The sequence below is a fragment of the Juglans microcarpa x Juglans regia genome, chromosome 8D (assembly GCF_004785595.1).
Source record: "Juglans microcarpa x Juglans regia isolate MS1-56 chromosome 8D, Jm3101_v1.0, whole genome shotgun sequence".
In the NCBI taxonomy this organism is placed as follows: domain Eukaryota; kingdom Viridiplantae; phylum Streptophyta; class Magnoliopsida; order Fagales; family Juglandaceae; genus Juglans; species Juglans microcarpa x Juglans regia.
In genome coordinates, this window is record NC_054608.1 from 22,716,200 (window position 1) to 22,737,220 (window position 21,021).

At 34.6% G+C, this 21,021-nt stretch overlaps 2 protein-coding genes across 4 annotated transcripts; one reads left to right on the forward strand and one right to left on the reverse strand.

The window, feature by feature from the left end:
* The first annotated feature begins 3,158 nt into the window (after positions 1-3,158).
* On the forward strand, positions 3,159-4,662 carry LOC121243088 (intracellular ribonuclease LX-like). Its single transcript, XM_041141149.1, has 3 exons — positions 3,159-3,341; positions 3,606-3,855; positions 4,280-4,662. The coding sequence occupies exons 1-3, from the start codon at positions 3,182-3,184 to the stop codon at positions 4,299-4,301; spliced, it is 432 nt and encodes a 143-aa protein (XP_040997083.1). The 5' UTR covers positions 3,159-3,181; the 3' UTR covers positions 4,302-4,662.
* Positions 4,663-5,246: 584 nt separating this feature from the next.
* Positions 5,247-6,834, reverse strand: LOC121243678 (F-box/kelch-repeat protein At3g06240-like). 3 transcript variants are annotated; one of them, XM_041141796.1, is made up of 3 exons: positions 6,120-6,833; positions 5,854-5,908; positions 5,637-5,787 (listed from the first exon to the last, which is right to left on the reverse strand). In XM_041141796.1, the coding sequence occupies exons 1-2, from the start codon at positions 6,714-6,716 to the stop codon at positions 5,870-5,872; spliced, it is 636 nt and encodes a 211-aa protein (XP_040997730.1). In that variant the 5' UTR covers positions 6,717-6,833; the 3' UTR covers positions 5,637-5,787; positions 5,854-5,869. The 3 variants fall into 3 exon arrangements, with proteins under 3 accessions (XP_040997728.1, XP_040997729.1, XP_040997730.1); XM_041141794.1 differs by having other exon boundaries at positions 5,247-5,787; positions 5,854-6,834; XM_041141795.1 differs by lacking the exon at positions 5,854-5,908 and having other exon boundaries at positions 5,247-5,674; positions 6,120-6,832.
* Positions 6,835-21,021: the final 14,187 nt, after the last annotated feature.

Genomic DNA, 21,021 nt, shown 5'->3' on the forward strand with positions numbered 1-21,021 from the left:
TGGTTTTCATTATCTTATTAATTAGTTGGATTGAAATAATTAAGAAGTGAATGATACCTTGTATTATATTTGTGATTGTGCATAATTAAAATACTATAATTATAATAAAATTGCAATTTTGATATAAAATTTAAACGAGTTATTATGTTTTGATTTCATCTTAAAGGGGCCGGGTTTCCTCCTTTATTAATAAGATCCTAACAGATCAACCAGCTTGTTTTGATCCGAATTTATTTATATAAAGTCCAAATATACTAATTTCGTATCTGCATTAAGTTTATGAATCGTATCACATGATATTAACACCTCTAATTGATTGCTTCCAACAACCTGAACCAATCAGATGATGCTTTTCATGAACCCAATAAAACAAATTATTACCTATAAAAAGCTTTATACAATAATGCTGCTGCCTTCCCTTTTTTGCTCTTTCTGGAAATTGAAACTCCATTCTCTTTTTCTTCCTCGTGGCAATATCAGTCTTCTCCTTTTATTTAGTTTTGCTTACTAAGAAATGTCAGATCAGCTCTGTACTCAATAGCTCTAATTAAGATTTATATTGGTTGTCCACATTACAATAATGTAAGTGTACTATTGTTAGTGTGGGTTGGCCTTCATCCCTTGTAAATACAAGTTTAGTGTACGAATTTACTGCATTGCTTACACAAATGATATGATGACAACATAACAACCAATTACGGAACTCCTTAAGGTCTAAGGAAAAATATATATTTACTGCAAAGCTTTAAATCTGTAATTAAATAAATAGGAAGCTTTAATTGGAATTGATCCTAAAAGCAGTATTTAATTGGCACAGGCAAAAATAATAAAAAAAACTATATTAAATAACGTTTGTTTGTTGTAGAACATAAAATATAAATTGTCTGAATTTGAGAGAGAGGAAAAAAAAAACGTTGGATAGTTTCTTAGAATATATCTCTAACGTTGATAAAAGAGATATATATAGAGGTAAGAGCAGATAGATGTAGCACGAGACCTGTCCTGATAAGAATAAAAATATATATTTTTTTTTCATTCATTTTTTTATATTTTTAAACATTTTTTCTTTTAAAAAAAATCACAACATCATTAAAAAATATTTTTTTAATCATTAAATAAATTTTATAAAAATTTATGAAGACCCCAAATTCAATGACTAGCATTTTTGTAAAGGTTGTATTGAAACCTAGGCGCTCTCAATATATCTTTATTGCACCATTATTGCATAAGGCTTTTTATAGGTAATAGTTTGTTTTATTGGGTTCATGAAAAGGAATGTGGTTGGTACATGTCAATATCACATAATATCGGAAGCAATGAAATCAAAATTAGGGGTGTAATTAATATGTGATACAACTCATAAAATTAATATTGACACGAAATTAGTATATTTAAATTTTATATAAATGAATTTGGATCAAAACAAGTTGATTTGTTAAGATCTAAATAATAAAAGAGTAAACCCTTTTAACACAAAATCAAAACATAATAACTCGTTTAAATAAGATAATGAAAATCATGTCTTCTCTTTTAATTCTCGATCATTAAATTTAAATACGAATAATAATACACTTATTATTATAAAATTGTTTCATTCCATTAAAAGTAAATTTTAGTATTATAAAATTACTCTACATAAAATGTAGAGACGTCGTGAAATAGTCATTAACTAATGAATAGTACTATTTCAAACTTTCCTGGAATTGCATAGAATGGCAAGTTTTAGGAAAAATTAACAAAAGAAATGAAAAAGGTTCAATTTTATCAAAATGGAATAGATGAACTTTGTCTTTTCTCCATTTTCCTTAAAAGTTAGTAAAAGTAAAGATCAATGGCCAATTTTACATGTTGAAGATATATTTATTTATTACTGAATTAATGGTGATCTCATCCACTACCCATGCATTTATTTAGTCCAATAAATTGTACTGAATCGACTTATTGAAGCCTCATCCTCTCGTACGTGGGTTTATATCAATATTGGTAAGATATGGAAGAAGTATCATTGAAATGAAAGCATATTGCATGTGGACATTAATGTAAGTGGCAGATATTACTTAATAGGATATGCATAATTGGTCCAACCTGCTATTATATATGGTAATGCACATATATACCTGATTACATAAAAAGCAAGGAGAGGTCGTGGGCTAGTTTTGAACCTGAATTAATGGATATTAATCTCAACTTCGAGTCTTGAGAGAGAGTCGTGGGATGGTTTCCTATAGAATATAAAGTTTCCTAAAATATACATCTCTAATGTTGGTAAGGGAGCTATAAAGTGAATAAAGATAGAAAAAAAAAAAAACAATACAATGTACGTACTTGGACCCAAGCTCGATTATCCAACATCCCAAAACCTTATAAATATTCCCAGACCTACATGACCGGCCACATAACCTCATCTGTGAAGTTCTTTGTCATGGAAGTGAAAATCACACTTTTGCTTGCTGCTTCGTTCTTATTACTCACTAGTCTTGATTTTACAGCTACAGTTTTGGGAGGTAATGTTTACATCTAACCCCTATTTTGGCTTTCACTCTGATTAATTTGTGCTTTGAGCTAGTTCATTGTGCTTGTTATTTTATTTTGCAATTTTCTTGTGGCAGTTTTAGTACACCGAAATTGATTTGCTTCTTTTTTTTAATGGGGTCTCTTATAGCATACTTGTGTTCTCTCCCTGATCCCTCCCTCCCCTGTCTCTCTCTTCTTCTTCTTCCATTTGGCTTTATTCTAGAATTTTATGGTATCCTCGTCTGTTTCAACAAAAGTTGATTTTCATTCTGAAAAAAAAAAACAAAAAACAAAAGTTGGGTTTCTACGTTCTTTATTTTTCATCATTCAAGTCTTAGCTTCTAGCAATGTTGCAGAGGAATTCTCATATTATAAGTTGGCACTCCAATGGCCAAATTCTGTATGCAATGTCGGTGTTCCTTGTTCAAAGAAACCCGATGAGATTAAAACAGACTATCAAAGATTTTTAATACACGGACTGTGGCCTTTCTGGCCAAATAATTCTGCGCTAGCTCCTTGTCCGGGAAAGGAATTGACAAGTAGCCAGGTACGTAATTAGACTACATTACAGTCATGTTTGCTCAAAAATCGTTGCACTCGGTTTAAATTTGATATGTATATATCTTGGCATGACTTGTAGGTAAAAGGTATAAAAGATTCGCTAAAAATGTATTGGCCAAACCTTCTTCGCCCAGATGACTTTAGCTTCTGGAAGTACGAGTGGGCGACACATGGTAGATGCCTTGGTCTAGAGCCATCCGTGTACTTCAAGGATGCAATTGAACTTAGAGAACGCTATAACGATTATCTTGGTTTAGATGACCAAGGTTCGTTTTATAATTTTTCATGTGGTTAATTTGAAGGTAGTGAAAAAATTAAGATTTCTCAGATGCCATCTAGTGCAAATTGTTTTTATTTATAGAATAGAGCCATAGAAATGCTTAAATCATTTGTTGTTTCGATTATTTTTTTTATCGGTTGGTTTGACAATTACAAATGGGTACTGTAAATAATTAAGGATATTCGGGTTAGTGCCACTTGATTTTTCATATCAATTGATTTGCAAGTTCTTTTTCACCTGCACTTCTAAGGATGTCGACCGAACCCCAATCCATACAAGCGGAAAACTATCTATGATGCATTGTTTGAAGCACTTGGCAAAAAACGTGGACAATTGAAATGCAACATGAGAAACGGTGGTTATCAGCTGCTTGAGGTTTATATTTGCTTTGACCGTCAAAAGAAGGTTCGTGATTGTCCATTTCAGTACATCCAATGCGGTAACGATGATCAAGTATCGGTTCTTTACCCCACCAGCAATACTGTGCGCCCAATTAATGGGTATGCCTTTTTTTTTTCCCCCTTTGTTGGGTTCCCGTCATTCCCCAGCCATTTTCTTTATGAGTAATGTTATTTTATTTCTAAAATATTATCATGCTTAGTGATAATTTTCTTTATGAGTAATTTGTTCATATAAAAGACTTGTTGATTTGACACATTTTAAATAATTCTATATTTCAATCACTTAGAAAATTATCTCTAACATTTTATAATCTTTATTTCTTTTTCTTTTTCTTTTTTTTTTTTTTTTTTTTTATATAATCTTTATCATTCGTTTTTATTTTATATTATTTTTCTGAATGAATGAATGTTGCAGAACATAAGAAATATCCTGCATATGTTAGTGGATGACATGTAGAAATAGAGGATCGTTTTCTCTTTTATCATGCTGATCCAAAACTTCTGTAACACGCTGAACGCACAGATCCAAGGAGATCCAAGGATAGGGACGACGGAAGGGTCTGGAAGTCTTCTAAGAGTGAAGTATGAAAGGCTGGAGAAGTACAAAGACAGACCCGAGAGCTTGATCTAAGCTGATTTATGAACAACTGCAGATTTTCTTGTTGATTTTTCTGTTTTGCTGTTTGTGCGCTTCAATTACAACTGTTGTGGTGGCTGAGATACCCTTTTGAGTGGTCTAAAACAGGGTAAATCAGTGACTAAGGTGGTGAGAGTTGAGAAGAAGGAAGGTTGAATATTTTCCTTACTGCTACAACAAGATTTTCTGCACTGGTTTGGGAGTGTGCATGTTGATCTATTGCTGTTTGTATATTTCTGTTTTCTTCAATAACACAGTGGTTTAAGGTTTAAGGTTAAGAATGGCTTGAGCTCAACTAAGTAAAAATTGAACGCTACCTAAGTTGATCACAAGATTGAAGGATATATAGGAAAGACTTAAGTGCTGACTTACAAAACAAAATCCCCCAAAACAGAATTATATTCTCATTTCACCTCTTCATTTCATTCACTACACACTCTACTAGCCCACAATATGACTCTAGTGTTGAGGATAGTCAAAAGGAACAACACACTAAATCAAAATGGCAGAAACTTGAAGGAAAAGGAAAACTGTTTTATGAATTGCTGCCCTAAGACTTGGACCAGAAAATTAATCACGATTTTTCACAAACCAAGAAGGAATGATATGAAGAAAAGAAAGTGACACTTACATTATATATGAAATTGCTATAAGTGCCAAAACAAGAAATTCAAATCCCTATTTCAAGAGGTTCTCAGCATGGCTGAAATGGTGAAGAGGGAAAGAGCCAAGTAAGAGAGGGTTGAAGCATAAATTAAGTATAAACCTGAAAAGTATAAAACGCCTACTGCAGCAAGTATATATAAATTCCCTGTGCTTTCACTTTTTGTCCAATATTAAGCCAATGGCCATATACTTTAAAGTGAAACCATCTCAATTGAAGCTAAAATCTGTCATACTCCTGGACGTCATGGTCCTCATGTAATTCCAATCCACAAACCATTGTATTTAAGCAAAATAGGACCAACTCTTCAACTAAATCAACTTTTGTTACATAAGCAGTCAATTGACTCCATGACCAAAATCACAACATCGAAACCACTCAGTTTCACAGTAATTAATCTATAGTCCTCTTCGAATACATAAATAATAATAGTCCAAATCTGTGATAACAATATCATAATGATCAAGTGTATTGTTGCTCAAGCACATTCCTCCATCCATTAACTAAAACTAGGCTCTCTCTGTAACTCACCAGCTTAAACGTTTCCGAGCCTTCGTCATATATTGGAAGATTCTTAAGTTCTCCTGTTCTTGGATCAAACAATACCAAACATTTATCTGAAACACAATGGCCGCCGTTAAGCACAATCAAACCATCGTCCCGAAATTGTAAAGGACGGCTGGGTACTGCAATCGTAAATAGTTTAGTCCAAGAACATTCCACAATAGACTCGTTCATCACCCATATTTCATACTCCATTGATAATCCAACGTCATTCCTACTACTATTACTATACGTAGGAAAAATCACAGCTACAGAGTCATTGATAATGGCAATGTCAGCAGGAGATCCTACATCATCAGGCAACATTATTTCCCGGAACATCTCATTGCTCATATCAAAGGAAAGCAATAAATTATGCTCCCTGTCGCAACGCCGAGGAAAAATCAACCAATAACAGAATCCATTTAAGTATGAAGGAAAATTAGATCTACAAATAAAATGGGCTAAGTTGAGGGATGCATCAATCACTCTCCAAGAATCAGTAGTAAGGTTGTATACCTCAACTTGGTAATGCCGCGGAGAATAGAAGCACGTGATTTTAACCACCTTGAAGTCATTGGTGTTGAGATCGATACCAAAGCCAAAATAGTAACTCGGGACGCGAAAATCAGGGGGGAAAGGGACAAAATCAGGCGGGCGAGGGACAAACGGAAGCCTCTTAGATTCGCTGGTTGCAGGATTCCAAAGCCCTATCTCCCAAGCCCGGTCTGGATCAGGACCAAAATGAAAACGCTCTGAAGAAATACCAACAACACAAACTATTCCATTACAGGAACCGATGAAAAGTACTGGGTTAATATCTTCTGAGAACAATTGTGGGATGAGATGTATGTCGCCGGAAAACTCCAGGGTGTCGTTAGAGTGCATGGAGAAACGTGGGGTATCTATTGCTCGGTAACGCTCAAGGATGACTCGACGACAGTGATTGCGATTGTGATCAGAAATGGCGAAATTGTCGTGCTTTGCGATGAAATGAGGGTTTCTGATGAGAGCATACCAGGCTTTACTCACAGATTTAAATCGCATCAACGATTTTACCGGCAGCGTCGACAAAATTTCAGTCACCACGTCCTCTGGGAGATGGCGGCTCAACATTCTTAATTCAATTTCACCACCAGTTGAGAGTATAAAAAAGTATTACTTATAGTGAATTTGAATTTTCTGTAAAGACGCTTTACTATCTGTAATGTCTTAGACATTAAGCAATTCCATACTCGTCGTTGCGATGTCAATCTTATCTGTGCAAAACCAATGTAATAAATGTTCATATCTGGGCAGGTTTTGTTCTTATTGTGGGTTTTCATGATAGATTTAATGCTGAAAATTTATAAAATATTAATTTGCTGTAATTATTTATTAGAGCTTTCTATATATTAATTTTTCTTTTATTTAACCCATAAATAAATAAGATTGGTTTTGTTCAGTTAATGGACTTGTTCTGACTTTTATCATATGAATAACTCATCTGTGAACGTAAAATTTTAATTAATTATTAAGATGGTTTTGTTAAGTAGATGAGGTAAGATAAAAGTTAAAAATTAATTAAATATTATTAGAATAAAATATTTTTAATATTATTTTTATTTTAAGATTTCAAAAGGTTAAATTATTTATTTTATTTTATTTGAGAGTTTAAAAAATTATAATAATTAGATAAAATGAAATAACATGAGATAGTTTATTTTGTATAACTAAACCATCTATAAAGTCCAACTTCGAATAACTTGTACAAGGTTGACGATTAAATAATTTTGAATAATTCTATTTGGTCATCTCAAACTTAATGCTCATATGACCCTCTTGAAGTGGTGATCCACCATATAGTGTCACTTGGTTTATTAAAAAAAAATTAAAACAAAAACATAAAATTAATAGAGAAAGTCTAGAGTTCAGTCTTCTCCCTTTGTATTTTTGGATTTCGTTTTGTTTAAAACAGCATCTGAGTGGTAAGTTTCAAATTACCACTAGTTAGAACTTCTCAATAATTTTTCTAAATCAGTTTATATCAGTCGGCTTTTGAAGCCTCATCCTCATGTGTTTTTCGTTATGAAAGGGAGCATGGCATTAATGTGATTGGGAGGTAGATATTCCAGGGATGGGATGGCAACATGTTGAAGTCGCACTACCATATGATGCTACGTGATTTATTAAAAAACTTAAAATAAAAATACAAAAATAATAGTGAAAACCTAGATCAGTTCAATCTTTCCCTTTTGTATTTTTGAATTCCATTTTGTTTAGAAGATATATATATATATATATATATATTAGTAAATTATATGATACCACAAGGTAATGCTACGTCAAGAAGAGCGTTTTTTATAGAATAACTGTGTATACCTTTATTGAATATATCTAAACATAGTTCAATCAATACAATATTTCTCACTGAGAACAATATTTGTTTACTGTCGAGGGCCTTCTTCTATCCACACCCTCATCATACACTCCGCATATTTGTTTTCTGTCGAGGGCCTAATCCATCTATCACCAAAACCCAACCTCCTCATCATACACTCCGCATATTTTCACTCAATCCTATCATATGCTTTAGCCATATCTAGCTTTAAAGTCAAATTTCCCACCCTTTCTTTTTGCCTTGTTTCATTGTATGGAGGGCCTCATATACTATCATCACATTATCCATTATAAGCCTCCTAGGAATGAAGGCACTTTGGTTGCTGGAAATCAGATCAGGGAGTAGTTTCTTTAGTCTATTTGCCAACACCTTTGAAGCTAACTTGTACACAACGTTGCATAGACTAATGGGACTGAATTCACTAGCTTTAGAAGGGTTCTTCACCTTAGGAATAAGTGTTATGTAAGTATGATTGATGCTGCTACCAAAGTCCCCATGGCCATTCAGGATACTTAGTAGGGCCTCACTAACTTACTCTGCCACTATATTCTAGTATGCGTGGTAGAAACAAGCCCCATACCCATCAGGGCCAAGGGACCTCGAGGGTGCCATCTGTTTCAAAGTTGCCTCAACTTCCACTCTTGTAAACTCCTTTTGAAGCTCTTCATTCATATCACTCGTCACCCTTGGTTCTATGTCTTTCAAACACAGTTCTATAGCTTCCATTGTAGGGCTCGAGGACCCAAACAAATTCTCAAAGTGGCTATGAAAAGCCTGCTCAATCTCTCGTTGCTCAGTCAACACCCTTCCTTCCTCATTCATAATTTCCTTTACCTAGTTTTTATTTCTTCTCTGGCTAGCACATGAGTGAAAGAACTTTGTATTTTTGTCCCCCATCTGGTACCAGCATCTCTTGGCTCTTTGTTTCCATTTCATGTCTTCTTGCTCTAGAAGCAAACCCAACTCTCTTTGCAGTCTCTTAACTGTGTCAGCATTGGGAGGTCCTTCATTCTCTTGTTCCTCTTCTAGTATTTCTGTTTTCTCCTTTACTAGTTGCTCTTCACTCTATCCTTTTTTATGATTCCAGTGCAGAAGTTCTCTTTTGCATCTCCTCAGCTTTTCCTCCACCAATCCAAGCATATTCTGACCAACTACTCTTTTGTTCCTCACTTCTTCTATCACAGATCCACCTTCTTTATCCATAACCCACTTAGCTTCAAACCTGAACACTCATCTTCCTTTTCTTTTCACCATACTGTCCCTATCCAGACTCAACAACAGAGCATTATGATCTGATTGTCTAGCAGTTAATAACTCTACCCCATGACTTTGGAATAATTCTGTCCAACTATAATTGGCTACTGCTCTATCTAGTCTTTCCTTCGTGAAAGTGTGGTCTTCATGTTTGTTACTCCAAGTAAATTTACACCCCTTCCACCCCAAGTCAAACACACTATTGGCTTCCAAGGCTTGTCTGACCTCTCTCATCTGACCCTTAGGTCTAGGTCTGCCTCCAACTTCACTCCTTGGCAAGTCACCTCATTAAAATCACCAATTATACACCAAACCATCTACTCTGGTGGTTTTATCATTGACATCAAGTTCTAGGCTTCCCTCCTTCTACTAGCCTCAGGTGGCCATAAAACCCTGTTAACAACCACCTCTCCTCCCTACCAATAAATTGACTGTAACCATACTTCTCAATAATTTTTCTAAATCAATTTATATTAGTCGTCGATTGAAGCCTCATCCTCATGTGATTCATTATGAAAGAGAGCAAGGCATTAATGTGACCGAGTGGTAGATATTCCATGGATAGGCGTAATTGGTCCAACCCAAGTAGTCAATAGATGTACAACACATGCATATATTATATGATTCTTGGATTTGATTTTCTATAAATTTGTTCCCTTAGTTTTTTTATTTTAATTTTTCTTATTGAGAGAGACACACGTCCTGTGACTAAAAGTTTTTCTGGCACCTACAATTTGGACGCAAAGAGCAAATTTTGATTTTTTTGAGAAAAATTTTCTTTTTCGTAGATACTATTGTCACCGCAAATACTTTGGCTGACAATATTCTATTGCGGCACTTTTTAACTTTTTATACCTACAATAGATTGTCATTAAAGAAATTTCGTAAATTGACACTATTTGCAAGGGTCAAGATTTCAGTCTTGTATCTCTATCTATCTCTTTCTCACAAGATTCATGCTGGGACCACTACTGTCCCTTCCCACACTTTGCCCGCTACCGCACCATTGCTACCTTGCCTAGCCGTCAGTCTCTCTCTCTCTCTCTTTCTTTGTTTTTTTCTGTCTCTCTCTATAACAATCACAGAACAAAACCTAACCAATTGGTCCCCTGTCTCTTTCTTCTCTTTCTCTCTCTGTCCCTTTCTCTCGCTCTTCCTCTCTCAATTTCTCACTTCGTCCATTCCTCTCACTCTTCCTCTCTCCAAGGCTAAGCTCGTGTTCTTTGGAAATTCTAGACCATTTCGCCCTTACTGAATCAAACTCTCAATATGTACTCGATTCCAACTCTCAATTTCCTCGTCTCGCTTATGATACTCTCTTTGTTTATAGATTTCAACTTTTCCTCTTGTTGATACTTGTTATTTTAAGTTTTGTTATTGTAAAACATATGTGTATTGGCATATTCATGTGACAACTTGTGTAATAAAATTGTGTTGTAACAATGTTAGAGTGGGTTAAAGTGAAAAGGCATTCAAGTGAGCTCAACATGGCTCAAGCAAAACTCATATAGAGAGTTTGCTCGATAGGTGATCAACATGCCACTTGAGTGGAACTCATATAGAGAGTTCGCTTGACTGGTGCTCGATATGGCGCTCAAATGGAACTTAAATAGAGAGTTCGCTCGACAGGCCCTCGACATGGCGCTCTAGCGGACGTCCAAACATAGTGTTTGCTCAACACCAGATCAACGTGGAACTTGAACAGAACCCAGATAGAGAGTTCGCTCAACATCCACTTGACTCATGGCATGAGCAACTCCTAGAGTATAACGTGAGTTCGACACTCTCTCAAGCGAATGTTCAGAAATGACTTTGACTAGGGTTTGAGCATAGTCTACCTTTGTGGCTATAAAAGGAAACTTAAGCTCAGTTTCGTGATGTGGAGATATAGAGCTAAAATAGAGCCCTTTGTAAGAGCACTTGGGAGAAACACCATTCCACATCCAAAGCTCATTCTCTCTTGAAAATATATTTCCATCGTGCTGCACTTAAGATCAATCATAATAGAGTCCACTTGTGTGGACAAGTTCATTGGCTTGAAGGGATTCCGAAGCTATCGTTGACGCAGAGATCGAGAGGTTCTTGTGGTGAAGCTATAGAAAGGCCATAGTTTTGGAGTTGCATGCGTGCATAGATCGAATGGGTAGTGGTGTTGCGAGCCAGATTTAGATACTACAATGGTCTTGTGAGTGTTTCTAAATTGATTGTAACAAACTAAGTTTCTATAGTGGATTTTAGGTGGTGACTTATACCTAGAGTGATTTTAGATTTTGAAGACGTTCTTCAAATGAGTTTTCCAAATTTATGTTTTGATTATTTTTGAGTGATTTGTTTCATTGATTAATTGTTTGTTTGACAATACTTTTGAATAGACTATTGAAATTGAATTACACTTATTCACCCCATCATGGTATTGTGTTCAGGTAGAACCACTGATTTTTCAATTGGTATCAAAGTGGGTTCACTCTGCTAGGATTAGTTCCTTAGTGTGATCCTGCATTAGTGGTTAGAATGGATAGGTCTCAATCACTCTCATCACCACCATATTTTGATGGCAGCAACTATGCTTATTGGAAAGTTTGAATGAGCGCTTTTCTGAAATCCATAGATGAACGAGTATGGTAAATATGGCAAGAGATGGAAACAACCTGTTACAATCATTGATGGAGCTAAAATTCCCAAAAGGGTTGAAGATTGGACTAGAGATGAAATTATTGATTGTAATTGGAATAGCCAAGGCCTGAATGTGATGTTCATGGCTGTGCCACATGAGAAGTTCAAATGAATCTCCATGTGTGAAATTGGAAAAGAGGTGTGGGATATTCTAGAAAATGAAGGCACTAGAGCTGTCAGGAATTCTAAACTTCAAATGTTGACCACCAACTTTGAAGAACATAGAATGAAAGATGATGAAACCTTTGATGAGTTCTATGCCAAGTTGAATGATATTGTCAATTAAAGCTTCAATCTAGGTGACGAAATTCTTGAAAACAGAATTGTGAGAAAAGGTGCTCAGATCTCTACCTAAGAGATTTTGTCCCAAAGTCACTACGATTAAAGAGAGAAAAGACTTGGACAACATGAGAATTGACGAGTTGGTGGGTTCTCTACAACCTACGAATATACTGTTCTACAGTTTAAGAGAAACAAGTCCGTTGCTCTCAACACAATTAGAGAAGAGTTTGATGAAGCATCTAATGACTTTGACATGAGTGACAAGGAAATAGCCTTTTGTGCAAAAAAAATTTAGGAAAATGTTTGTGTCAAGAAATAATAGAAATTAGGGACAAGAGAAGAAAAGTTTTTAAATGTGTTTGGATGTTGAACTGAGTTGAATTGAGTTGAGTTTAGATAATAAAATATTGTTAGAATATTATTTTTTAATATTATTATTATTTTAGAATTTGAAAAAGTTGAATTGTTTATTATATTTTATGTTGAAATTTGAAAAAATTGTAATGTTGAGTTGAGATAAGTTTAAGTTCTAAACGAAGCCAAAACGGAAATTCGAGTTTACGAAACAAGGAATGAGCTCTAAGAAATATATTAGAACTACCAAAAAGAAGTTACAATCAAATTTCAGTCACCACGTCCTCTAGGAGATGGCGGCTCAACATTCTTAATTTCACCACCAGTTGAGAGTATAAAAAAATATTACTTATAGTGAATTTGAATTTTCTGTAAAGACGCTTTGCTGTAATGTCTTAGCTTAGACATTAAGCAATTCCATACTTGTCGTTGCTTTCTCAATCTTATCTGTGCAAAACCAATGCAATAAATGTTCCTATCTGGGCAGGTTTTGTCCTTAATGTGGGTTTTTATGATAGATTTAATGCTGAAAATTTATAAAATATTAATTTGCTGTAATTATTTATTAGAGCTTTCTATATATTATTTTTTCTCTTATTTAACTTATAAGACGTGATTGGTTCTGTCAATTAATGGAAGTGTTCTCACTTCATTTCCTCGTACAAATAATATAAAATTTGAAATTTAAATAAAATATTATTAAAATAAAAATCTTTAATATTATTTTTATTTTAAAATTTAAAATAATTGAATTATTTATTATATTTTCTATAAGAATTTAAAAAAATTATAATAATTAAATGAAATGAAATGATATGAGATAGTTTGCGTTGTATAACCAAACAATCTGTAAAGTCCGACTTCAAATAACTTGTACAAGATTCACAATTAAATAATTTTGAATAATTCTTTTGGGTCATCTAAAACTTAATACTCATATGACCCTTTTGAAGTGGTGGCACCATCTTTTAGTGTCACCTGGTTTATTAAAACAAAATTAAAACAAAAATACAAAAATAATGGAGAAAGTCTAGAGTTCTTGAGTCTTTTGCCTTCGTATTTTTGGATTCGTTTTGTTTAAAATATATATATATATATATATATATATATATACACACACACACACACTAGGAAAGAACAAGGTGCCCTGCACGTGTGTCTTGTTAAATTTTACATATTTTTTTTTATTTTCTAAACAAAGAAATTACTTTAAAAAGTAGAAATAATGAATTATGGAAAAAAAATTCAACTCATCATCTCCTATACTATACAATAACGTGTGATTTCTCATTTTTACCATTCAATTCAAATATATATATATATATATATATATATTGATGTTTAAATCTGTGTATTTACACAAAAAAAAAAATCACATATTGATGTGTGGTGTGGAAATGATGAATATCATTTTTTTAAAAAAAAAATCATTTTAAATATAATATCTTTATTTTAAATCTAGTCGATGATTTTTAACTTGAGTCAAGTATTCTAAAATCTTCTAAATATTTTATCAAAATCATTTTAAATGAGGTATTTGTAGTGTTATTGAACAAAGACTAATTTTCAAGTAAACTTTTTTATATTTTGAAGTTTCGAAAATAATATAGTTTTAAAAAATTAATTTATTTAAATGATTTTATTATTTTAAGAATATTATTTAATATTCATTAATTTATTTTATGTTAAGAACTCTTATTATTCAGATGACTCTATACTCCTAAGAAATTGTGGCGCCCTTGACCCCCACGTGTTATATTAGTGGAGTTCGTGATACCGGGATGATGACCACACGGATCACGCACCCTATCGACCAGTGCTCAGAGTGTGTACAACATGCAATAAGTGTACAAAATAATATTCGCAGAGGAGAAATAAAAAGTCTTTCTTTATTCAGTACCAGAATTTGTTCAAAAACAATAAAATAACTTTACAAGAATTATACAGTCATCCGACAGATAAATTAAATACAGAAAATAACAAAGGGGAAATAAATCCCAAAACGCTGAACAACAAATCAGCAACTTATACTTCTGGCGAAGTCGGCCCCTCAGGTTCAAACTCGGGCTCTGCGTCAAACTCTACGGCATCATAAAAAGGAACCGTAGGGTAAAACACCACAATGAGATTATGACATCTCAGCAAGTAATTAACCAAAATAACATCCAAGAGTTGTATAAAATCACGCATCCCCATACGGACATAATCCACATAAAACATCAGCACATGTTCTTTTTCCCAAAATACCCATTTTAAAATCACTCACTCCAAAATCTCATTTTGGTCCAATCATATCCATTATTTTATTAAGCATGCGCCACGGTCTCCCCTATGGACCGTCCACACGACCTGGCTCTCTTCGTCACATCGCGGGTAAGGTCCGTGCATGAGACTTTGTAACGAGCGATGCCCAATTCCGTGCTCAACGCATACATGGCCAAGCATCCTCTAACCTCGCCAGCCAAAGGTCATTGAATCGGTACGAGAGTGTTACTGTCTCGTCCGTTCCCGTCGTCACCCTGCGACAACTCAGGAGATGTCACGTCAGTCTGTTACGTTCCCGAGTGACCAGAGGAGCTCCGCCGAGATAATGCTCCATCTCAGCTTGGGGTCGTGAAACACACGCACCCACGCAATAGTATCAATATCCAACAGACTTCGTGACATTACCGCATAATTTAATAAAACGATAAATATGCTTTTCAACAGTTTATTGGAATACGCATTTAAATAATTCATTTACAAATTCTCAATAAACGCCGAAACACAATTTCACAAATACACGCATAGTCCCATCTGCCAATCCGGCCCAAGGCCCAATTACATTTAAAATCTCAACAACTTCGACGGCCCAAGGCCCATTTTTCCACAATACCATTTAAAGCCCAACACTTCAACAAATACAATACATTTCCAACAAACCAACAATGTACAATTAAACAACAGTTTATAAAGCCAATAAATACAACAATTTATTTATAAAATTGGGAAATTACAAATAATATTAATAAAAGAGAAAATTACATACACACGACGAAATTGATAAAATCTGGAAGATCACGTGAAAAGAAGTGCTGCCAACAGTGGCGACGGTGTCTCACGGCTGAACACTGCCAAACTGTTCTCTCAACTCACAGGTTGTGACAAAACACCAGATGGAAACTCAACAAACAACCCAACAATAAATCAAGAATCCGAGTAAAATACAAGATTTTGAAAGCACAAAGAGCTCGGCAAAATCACAACACCTCACGGATTTACAAACCAAAAACACAGAAATAATCAACTCAAAAATGAAAGAGCTCAAGAGGAAGTTGTTCTCGGATCCCCCAACAATGGAGATGCCGAGGCCTATAAATAGACCAAAGTGGCGGTTCATAAAGTACGCGTGTCGCACGGCTAGACGAAGAGGAAAACGGCAGCAAGCCGTGCTTGGCGGTGTGGGTCGCGTGGTGAAGCTTCGGGTTGACAGAAGATGGTTGCCGAAGGACACGGGGCAACCAATGAAGCTTGAGGTGGAGAGTGGTGGCCGTGGGGAGTGGTACACACGACAGCAAACTTTCAAAAATCACCAGCCGAACGACATCGAGATGAAGATGCAAGGTGGAGGTGGCAGCTTGCGGCTGAGTTGCATCACCATGCACTTTCGGTGTTGGCAGCAGCTGCGTGGAGAAAGGAGCTCACTAGAAGAAGAAGAAATGAATAAGAAGGAGGAAGATGCAGAGTGCGGCGCAGAGGAGAAAAGAAGAAGAAGAAAAACCCTAAAGCGAATCTTCTAAACGGCACCGTTCGACTTTAAGGAGGGGCTAGGCTTCATATGCGCACGGGTTGCTCGCCAGGCACACGGGCTGGGCCCTGTTTTGCTCGGGCTGGCCTTCAGGCACACGGCTGGCTCTACACGGGCTGGGCTGCTGCTCGGTTTTCGAGCTTCTCAAAACCGACTGGGTCAAAAACCGGGCTGGGCTTCACACAAACGGGCTGGGTCATATTAAAACTCACACGACCCAGTAAAATTAAAACACAAAATTTATAACTAAAAAGCCCACAATAATAAAAACCCAACATACCAAAATAAATAATAAAAATAACACACTTAATTAATAAAAAGCATGAGTAATAAAATTACACAAATAAAATTACACTAATTATGCAATGAATTATAAACACAGAAATTATGGATCTCACAGAAATATTTATTAAAACTCATCATTTTATTTATAATAAAAAATTTTAATTTTAGATCAAGAATAAAAAATTTGATTTTAAAATTTAATATTTTTTTTCCTTATCTATTTCTTTCTCTTTTATTTTTCTATGTATTATCTTCACCTCTTTTCCTTTCCCTCCAACCCACCTGTGCCAAGTTCTTTGTTTTTCACATGTGAATAGTAAAAGTCCAAAATACCCCCATCTTTTCCTTTACCCCCAACCCACCTACTTTTCTCTCTCTCTCTCTCTGTCTCTCTGTTCTCTTCTTCCACCGACATGTCACTCAGTTTCTATCCAACCTTTTTACTTCCATACAAAAACACCCTCCAAAAAGATGAGATAAGGGTGGTCGTTCTCGTTTTATTATCTTGTGCAGATACTTTGCCTCAATGTGTACTGTTCACACATTCCTAAAGCCCGTTGTTTTTCTCTTTGTTTTGTTGGCTTTGTATGGTTGGTAATGGCGTTGGGAGTCCGAAGAGGAGTGAACAACATTGTGTTCTCCTTTTCTCATGCTGATGGAGACTAACTCGGTATGCGTCGTCATCCTCACCATCGTCACGCACAGACTCTTCTAGGTTTTTTTTAATTTCTACTATTTCATAAAAACCTTCGAAAATGTATCATTTTTCTGAATTTCTTCGTAAATCTAGAGGATTGTGACGCACTGGTGTTTGTGAAATTGGTGGATTTCTCGATTGCATGTGAAATTTGTTCTTCTTTCCTCTGGGTTATTTTTCTTCGCTAATCTGGAGTGTAGATCCGTTTGTTTCTGGGTTGTGTTTTCTTTTTGGTTCCATTTAAAAGTTTGAAACTTGGCTGTGAGTTTTCTTTATGGAGGGTGTAGATTTTCGTCAGCGTGGTTTAATGGTAAGGATTAATGGGTTATTGTCATTTCTTGGGTTTTTCTCTATAGTATATACTTCCTTATTGGAAATCAAGGACAAAATTGGAAAGAAAATAGTGGAGGAAAACACTGTAGATCTCCAGAAGGTTTCAATCCTTCAGAAGAAGCTAGAAATTCATAAATGTAAAAAGACAATATAGCCATAATCGGAGAAATAAAAGAAATAGAACACAATGTAAATTCCTCATAAAATAAGGGACAAAATTGAAAAAAAACATGCTAGAAAAAAATACTGTTCATCCAACATTGACACTTATATATATATAGTAGATATATATATTTTAATGTTGTTAATAAATTATGTTGTACACAAAATAATGCTACGTCAAAAGCAGCATCTGAGTGGTAAGTTTCAATAATTTTTCTAAATAAGTTTAGGAGAGGTTTGGATTCAGAAATGAGTTGAGATGGATTGAGATGGTTTGTGAATAGTAGAATAAAAATAGAATTATTTATTATATTTGGTGTAGAAATTTGGAAAAGTTGTTTTGAGATTTAAAAAAGTTGAATTTTTTATTATATTTTGTGTGAGAATTTGAAAAAGTTGTAATGATGAAATGAGATGAGTTGAGGTGGATTTTGAATTCAAACCTCTCCTATATCAGTCGGCGATTGAAGGTTCATCTTGATCATGTGTTTTTCGTTATGAGATAGATGGCATTAAGGTGATTGAGTGGTAGATATTCCAAGGATAGGCATAATTGGTCCAACTCAAGTAGTCAATAGATGTATAGCACATGCATATATTATATGATTCTTAGATTTGATTTTCTATAAATTTTTTCACTTAACCCAAGTAACTCATATGTGAACCTTAAATTTTAATAAATTATTAACCTTGTTTAGTTAAACAGATAAGATTGGATAAAAATTGAAAGTTAATTAAATAAAATATTGGAAGAATAAAATTTTTTAATATTATTTTTATTTTAGGATTTTAAAAAGTTGAATTATTTATTGTATTTATATGAGAGTTTGTAAAAGTTATAATAATTAGATGAGACGAAATGACATGAGATAGGTTGTGTTGTGTAACCAAACGATCTCTAAAGTTCAACTTCAAATTACTTGTATAATATTGATGATTAAATAATTTTCAATAATGTTATTTGGTCATTTGAAATTTAATGTTCATATGTCACTGTTAAAGTGGCACAATCATATGATGCTACGTGATTTATTAAAAAAATTAAAATAAAAATACAAAAATAATAGAGAAAACCTAGATCAGTTCAATCTTTCCCTTTTGTATTTTTGGTGTGGTGTCGCAGGCAACCAAAAATAAAACTTACACTCCTAAAAATACATGTAGTAGTGCAAGTAAGGATCGTTCCCAGGAAGAGTATTTAGCCTAGTTTTATGCTACGTGAATAAGGATTGGGGGGGTTTGAGTATAACAAAAACAATTTTAAGAAGAACAACTAAGAAACAATTCAAATTAAAGTATCGAAATCAATCAAAAGAACAAACCTTGGTCTAAGTCAACATCCACCATTGGAATTTTACAACTGATCATCGATGCAAATATATATTAATTCATACTTTGAATATTCACAGTTGGAATTATTTTCCTATCTCTCTTTAGTCGTAGTTAATTAGAAAACAAGCGATCTAATTAACCTTTACCACTAAACAACCCAAGACAAGCGCTAAAGGTTTAATCTAGTAGCAACCTTAAGAATTAGACAGATTGATGAAGCTAAACAATATAAGCATAAACGGTTGCATTTAATTTCGTCGAGCCTTCTTCCTAAGATCTAATAATTTCTGACGCAGCAAATCATCAAATCTTAGTTGCTTCACAAATTAGAGGAATCAAACAATTACGGATTTGATGTCTAATCTAGCAATAGATTGCAACAAATAATAAACTAGTAGGCCTCCTAGCAATTAAACGAGACAATCATGGAAATAGACATAGAAAAACATTCGATACTCAAAGCATAAATTGAACACTAAAAACAAATCAGATCTCACAGTTTTATTGATTCTGAAGTTTCTGTTTCCTTCGATCAATTATGAAAGTTTAGCCACACAAAACCATCATGAAAACTAGAAGGAGGAGTTAGAGAAGAGGGGAGAGAGATGCCCTAGTATGATGATTTTCTTTTTCTCTTTTACACGTCCATGCCCCTTATTAGAATCCTCTCAAATCTCCTAAAATATTCTAAACATTATCCTCAAATAACCATATCCAAATCTGACTTAATTAGGGGAAATATTAAAAATAAAATAGAGTCCTAATCTAACTAGGAAAGTGGTGTTTTCCAGCTGTAACTTTCATGCTCAAGATCTCCAAAACATCTGCAATTAAATGGCATATTTGAATTGCACGATAAGGCCAAACATTCTGAAACGTCAGCAGTGTGCAAATGCGTTAACTTCAAGCCCCATTTTGACCTTTATTCAGCCAGTATCTTTCAAAACTCAAAACATGAAAGTTGTAGATCCTTGTCTTGGTGTTCCATAGTATCTTGAATCATCTCAATCGAAACTTGGATAAGAGATTTATGCCCAGATTATAAAGTAGTGTCGAAACTGTCCAAAACCGCCCAATTAAATTCGTTTTGCATTAAACGACTCCGTTTGCTTCTTAAGGAATGTGAAGGAGGCCGTGAGATGTGAGGGAGGAAGGGATGTGGGTGGTTTCCAACGTGCGTAGGTCTTGTTTCCTTGGTAGTTTACGGTAAAGGGAGTGGCTTGGGCGTGCGGGTTTGAGGGGAGGAGGCGGCATGATAGTCTAGGAACGTGAGGGGCTGGCTACAGCAACCAAATCCTTGGGCAGGTTCCCTTTGAGCGTAATGAGTCTCTATATATAGACCAACGGAAAACCCTAGTGATGAAGAAAGAAAGACGTACGTGCATGGGAGTGGAACTAGATTCGTGTGTGGTTGAGATTTATAGAAGGAAGTCCTGTAGTTAAGAGTTGTATTATGAAAAGGAAAGCAAAATGGTATAGTGTTTGGAGTCTAACACTCACGAGCTTGGAGTTTAAAAAAAAAATTAATGGAGCCTTAACTCTAGTTTAAAATAAATATAACTTATTCGATAAACTCTCTTGTGGGTTTTAACTCATTTATTAAGTCTAATAAAATTATCTATAATTTATCCCTAATAATATAGGATCGAGTCATTAAAGTCACTACCAACTGTACATGATGCGAACTCCAAAGATTTCTTAACACTTGCATCATATATATTGTAATCCTCACGTAACCGATCTTTAACTCGTATCCAACTCTTATCTATGTTTAATACCCTATTACAAATAGTCACATGCATCAACAAGCAAGCATTTATCTAACATATTATGCAATTTCTTCATTTTACTGGGTAGTTGGTCCTATCTCATTCGAGATTGT